At 28.6% G+C, this 6,429-nt stretch overlaps 1 protein-coding gene across 1 annotated transcript; it reads left to right on the top strand.

Moving 5' to 3' along the window:
* The first annotated feature begins 513 nt into the window (after positions 1–513).
* LOC107477059 (protein SHORT-ROOT-like) lies at positions 514–1,835 on the top strand. Its single transcript, XM_016097025.3, has one exon. It carries the CDS (start codon positions 555–557, stop codon positions 1,833–1,835), a length of 1,281 nt encoding a protein of 426 aa, XP_015952511.2. The 5' UTR covers positions 514–554.
* Positions 1,836–6,429: the final 4,594 nt, after the last annotated feature.

Here is a 6,429-nt window from a genome sequence, read left to right as displayed (position 1 = left end):
AAATGGTGCAGATAACATTTCTCTGTTTATAGGTAGGAATATTGTTCAATGAATTAATATATACTATAGAAGAGATGCTATAATGAATAGCTTGAATTATTCACCACAATATTAATGGAGGGCGTGCAATTCAGAGCATCAATTGTCCTTGGAAACATTGAGCCGCAATGAAAACTTTGTCATTAACTCTTGTCATCACACCTTGTGTATGTATCTGGTTTTTATATTTAGATTTAATTTGTGTTTTCCTCTTTTCATCATCCCATACATCACTCTGTCTAGATAATCTTCAACAACATAGATATATACTTGTGATTGATAATAAGCTAAATGGCACAAATATACTTATTTATTACTAATACATAACATAATTTTCCTATATATATATAGCAAAGTTATTATCCAAATCAAATAGCAGTAACACCTCTTGACAATAATGATCCCTATATTATAATTTCCAAACTCTATATCATATTTCAAGTTAGTTGCTAACTCCAAAAGAAGTTCCTGAAATTCACTACCCAATTGAATAGTCTCAATCAATCTCATGAACTATGATGACTAGCAGCTCTTTGAACTCAGATGATCCTTGTTTTGATGGTGATGGAAAATGGGCCACCAAGCTTCTTAGGGAGTGTGCTAGAGCAATCAATGATAGAGACTCAAGCAAAATCCAACACCTTCTATGGATGCTAAATGAGTTAGCTTCCCCTTATGGAGATTCTCAGCAGAAACTAGCCTCATATTTTCTTCAAGCTCTATTCTGCAAGGCCACTCAAACAGGCCAAAGATTTTACATGAATCTAAAATCAGCATCTGAAAAGAACCAATCTTTTGATTCAGCAAGAAAAATGATACTCAAATTTCAAGAGGTAAGTCCATGGACAACTTTTGGACATGTAGCTTCAAATGGTGCAATCTTGGAAGCCTTTTTAGAAGCAGGAGGAGAGAAAAACAAAAAGAAAAAGCTTCACATCATTGACATAAGCAACAACACTAGCACACTTTGCACTCAATGGCCTACTTTCTTGGAATCCTTGGCTACTAAGAGTAGTGATCATGTTGAAACTCCTCAATTGAAGCTCACAATTGTGTTGGTGAAAGAGAGCTTAAAAGGGTCAGTGATGAATGAAATTTGTCAGAGAATGGAGAAGTTTGCAAGGCTAATGAGAGTTCCCTTTGAGATTAACATGATAAATGGTGTGGAACATTTATGGAAGGTAACAAAAGAAGAGTTAGGAATAGTAGTTGAAGAAGAAGATGATGATGATGATGATGATGATGATGCTTTTATTGCTGTGAACTGTGTTGGGGGATTGAGGAGAGTTGAGGAGGGAGAAAGGGATAATGTGATTGGAATGTTGAAGTCTCTTAGTCCAAGAATTGTGACAACTGTTGAGGAAGAAAGTGGTGGTAGTGATGATTCTTGCATCACAAGAAATGATGATGATGACTTTGTAAAATGCTTTGAAGAGTGTTTATGGTTTTACAAGATTTACTTTGAGATGTTAGAGGAGAGTTTTCCAACAATAAGCAATGAAAAGTTAATGCTAGAGAGGGAGTGTTCAAGAAACATACTTGGTGATTTGGGTTGCAATAATGATAATAATAGTGATCATAATAAAAGGGAGAGGGGAGTAGAGTGGTCTATGAGGTTTAGGGAGTATTTTACTCCAATAGGTTTGAATGATGATGTTGTGGATGATGTTAGGGCATTGCTAAAGAGATATAATAGGTCAGGGTGGTCATTGATGTTGCCATCATCAAAAGTAGAAGGAATTTACTTGAAATGGAGGGATCAACCTGTTCTTTGGGCTTCAGCTTGGAAACCCTAGCTAGCTATATATAGGGGCCACTTTTATGGTATTTAAATTTTGCCTAACTTACTTTTTGTAATAAGTTTTGATTTTTTAAAAATTATTTATTATTATATCTTTTAAATTAAATATTATTTTTTAACCTTTTTTAATAAATAAGCACCACCTTTTAAGCACCATAGCATTCACCATATATAGTTCTACTTCTACCTCTTCATCATGAAGATGAGCTAGATATTATTTAATTTGATTTATGGTATTATATTGTTTTATTGAATTATAACATAATTTTCCTGTAACAAAAATATATAGTGAAGCAGTTAATTATATGAGTGATAAACGTTCACCAAAACTAAAGAAAGAAAAAAGGAATCATGACAATAACAAACAACATTAATATTATTATAAAAATTAAACACATTTAATAAACTAAAAAAGGCAATATAATCGTATCTTATATAAATATTTCTTTAATTTCTATGAACAAATTAGTTTTCTATTGATCCTAATTATTAGTATATATAGTATACTTTAAAGTAAGTTTTTTAGTGTCTTTAAATTTGGTGTCAAATTTATGGAACTTATTTTTTACGGTAAGTATTAAATATTTAAAAATTATTTATTTTTATATTTTTAAATTGAATATTATTTTTTATTATTTTTAGTAAATTAGGCCATTATATATAGAGACTATAGCAAGCACCATATACTTTAATGAGGTGTATTTGGCTTTTCAAGTCCAGTGATTTGAAAAGCATATATATATATAGGGTGATCGCTTTCACCTTCCTCTTTATTTATTATTAGTGGTCTTCGTAGGGCAGCATTATTATTACATAGTGATATATAGTGGTTAAAAAACAACTTTTTATTCTTTTTGAGAATTAAATTGGACTTGACTGCTATCGTTTAATTAATTATTAAAGTTATTATTAGTAAAAATATTTAAAATTTTATTTTAATAAATATATTAAAAACTTAATATTTATGTATATTTTTTTATAAAATTGATTGCAACATAGAAGCAATAATCTGAAATTGATTGCAACAACTATGGTACTAATGTCCAATCGATGGACCTTTGTATTCAATTTGTATTGAATAAAGTTACTACCAATAATTTTTTTTTATTTGCAAAGGGGTCAAAGACCCAAAAAATAGAAAAAGAAACTAGTGAGGAATCATCTTAGGATGCTTAATACCAAGAGCATCTGCCATTAGAGCTGTTGCTAAAAAAACAGTGGGAGAGGAGAAGCACGATAATCCTAGTAGAATCAACTGTGTCTTCTTGGCAAGCATATCTGCACACGCATTCTTCTTTCTGTAGATATTAACTAAATTTTAATTAGCATTTTTATTTACAACAAAATAATATTTCTACAACGGTTTTTTTTTATTGCTTAATGACGATTTTTATCGTTGTTAAGTTTTTGTTGTGACTGTTAAAATTTGTTACCGATTTGAGGGTCGTCAAGGGATATAGTGACAATTTTAGATCACTATTTGTAAGAGTGTCACTAAATTATTTGTGACCGTTACAAAATCGCCACTAATTTATAATATTTGTCCAAATATTTTTATGCTATATTTAGTGACAATTTTATTAATTCATATGTCAGTTTATTTCTATTTTTAGTAATTGTCTTAAACTGTCACAATATATGTAGCAGTGATTTAAAATCGCCATTAAATTACTAATTTCTGTAAAAAAAAATTATATTTATTAATTATTTAAAACCGTAACAATATCTCTAGTATTAGATATTTTTAAATGTTTGTGGCTGTTCAAAATTACCACAATATTTTTAGCATCATATTTTTTTTATTAACTTTTAAAAAATCATTTTTATAATAAATAACAATTTACATGTATACAAATATTATAATATCAAAAATTTGTTTCATTTTTAAATATCTTTTTGTCTATTTATATTTTATCTTTTTAAAGTCAAAGATGATAAGAAGAGGGAGATAGAAGCACAATATAAAGTCTCAGTTCTATTGAAATATATATACAGCAGATTAATTACTACAATATGGATATTTGCAATGTATGTATTTAAAACTAACCTAAATTGTTACTTAAAGTAGTATATTTAACAGTATTGCTTTCAAAATATTCTAATTTAATTTATCAGCGTTTAATTTTTTATTATTTAACATAAATTTTGGATTGATTATTGATCCAGTTTTCGAACCCATGCATGCCGTCACTGTCTACAATTTGGTGGCTTCAAAATGAGAACGAAGGGGCTTGGCTTTCTGTGTCGGTGGCTCATTAATTAATTAAACATGTGCTTGAGTTTTGATTATTATTTATTTTATTGTTTTATATTGAATAAACTAATTGGTAAACAAAATATTAGAAGGGAAAAATTAAAGAAAAATATATAGTTTTTTTAGAGTTAGTCTATGAGGTACAAATACTTTGTTGAGTTATCGTATTCGCAATTCAGACACATTTCGAATTAGGGATGAGCACGGGTCAGATTGATTTAGGTTTAAAGTGAAATTAGAATTGAATCAATTGAATTGTAATTGTTTCAGTTTGGTTCGAATTTGTATTTTTTTTGTGTGTATATCCGAACCAAACCAAATCGATTAAAAATGTTAGTTCGGTTTGGGTAATTAAATATCCGATGAAACAGAAATTCATAAGAAAATAAAAAAGAAATTTTTATCTTAAAAATTCTGTAAGTACAATAAACATGTAATATTAATAGAAATAATCCAAATATGTTAAACATCAATATATTAAAAACTAAACACATTAAAACCCAAACATATTAATCACTAAAAACATTAAAATCCAAACATATTAAAAGGCATATATATTTTAAATTTTTTTATTTAATTAATATATAGTAGGGTCTACGGGTTGGTTTGGGTTCCACACCCCTAGAACCGTTACTCGAACCAATTATTAGAGATAGTCATTGGTTTGGTTCGGGTTGGACCCGATTACCCATTGTTTCAGAACCAATTTAATTGGTCCGGTTCGGGTTCGGACGGGTAATCGGGTACTCGCAACCCGTGCTCACCCCTATTTCGGATACAACACTCATTGACATTCATCCGATACGTGTATTTGCTATGTCTAATCGTATCTTAATAAAAAATAAAAAATCTTATCCGGATACATTTAGACACACCTAAATACCATCACGTATTAGCGTGTTCAATTTTATTCTTAACATGTATTTATCAAATGAGTTTAGAAATAATATATATTATTATTTATTATTAAAGCAAAAAATATTTTAATACTTTATATAACTAAAAAATTACATTAAAAACAGTTAAAAATTATTTAATTTTAAAAACCGCCGCAATTCGCCGAGTGACTCTATCTGGCGGCGGCTATTTCAGCGGTTCTTCAAAATCGTCGCCGCTGCTGTGCCAACGGTTGATCTGGCAGCATTTTATTCACTGCTGAAACCCGATTATAATGGCGGTTATAACCGCCGCAACCCTAAAAAAAAACCGTCATTGCTGCGCTGTTTTGTTGTAGTACAATATCAATAAAATATTAAAATATTATTATAATTTAATTAAAATATACTTTATATTTATATGCTGTGGCCCGTGTCTCCATATTTTATGTAATTTTAAAATTTGTGTACTGTATTTATGTATCCCGTCTCATGTCATATTATATCTCGTGTCTATGTCAGTGTCCTTACATCATTAAAAACTAATAAAAATTGATGTGATCACTAATAATTACATGGTAATTTTTTTGGTGAAGAAGTTGTAGATTTTGTGCTAATTATTTGGATTTATTCATTGTTCTTTTAAACTAACTAACATTGACCTTTTTCCACGTAAATTAATCACTTTTTTCTCTTGTAATGAGTGTGGCGTAGAAGCTTAAACTTTATACTTTATCCTCCATTATATTAACTTTCTTTCATAGCTAGTGACTGCTAATAATTGCAACCACTGCATCAAATTAAACCAAAACCAAATTGCAATTACAACCACTTAATATAATAGTTTAATTTCATCATTATTTTATATGTAGATGATTCTCTTTGTTTCCTCCAAAGTGGAACAATTTCATCGACACAGAATCCCTAATTAGGTAATCAATCATTAGCAATAAACCAAACCAATTCGCCAGCTAGTTCTTTTCTTGTGTGCTATCTGAATCTGAAAGGCACCATGTTCTAGAGAAAATAAAGGTGGGGAATAAAGTGATTAATTCTTTCTAATCATTTGAGTTTATTCTTAATGAAATAGTTTTTAAGTATCTTTTTACATGTTTATTAGAAATTAATAACCAAATTAGTTACGTGTCTGTATATATTTATACATATTAATTTATATATTTTTTAACTAAATAATCAAATCTATTCTAATAGTATCAAAATTTAAAGAATTAACATTTCTAATACATTCAATACATTAAAAAACATAAAATATATTTTTTTATAATTTTTGTTGGTTTTTTATTCCTTACAATTAAGATTCCTATGCAAAAATCGATATATTAAGGTATATCAAATACTATTGACATCCGTAAAAATATATATTATTAATATATCAATATTATTAATTAATTATATATGTAGCTTAATTATTTAAAAAAAAACACACAAAAATAAAAGAA

This window comes from Arachis duranensis, chromosome 3, assembly GCF_000817695.3.
Source record: "Arachis duranensis cultivar V14167 chromosome 3, aradu.V14167.gnm2.J7QH, whole genome shotgun sequence".
NCBI lineage: Eukaryota > Viridiplantae > Streptophyta > Magnoliopsida > Fabales > Fabaceae > Arachis > Arachis duranensis.
Note: the sequence above shows the minus strand (reverse complement) of the source record. Positions and strands in the feature narration are given on the sequence as shown.

What these genes read in the sequence shown, in the direction of transcription:
- LOC107477059 (XM_016097025.3), top strand. Translation starts at nt 555, where the DNA reads ATGATGACTAGCAGCTCTTTGAACTCAGATGATCCTTGTTTTGATGGT.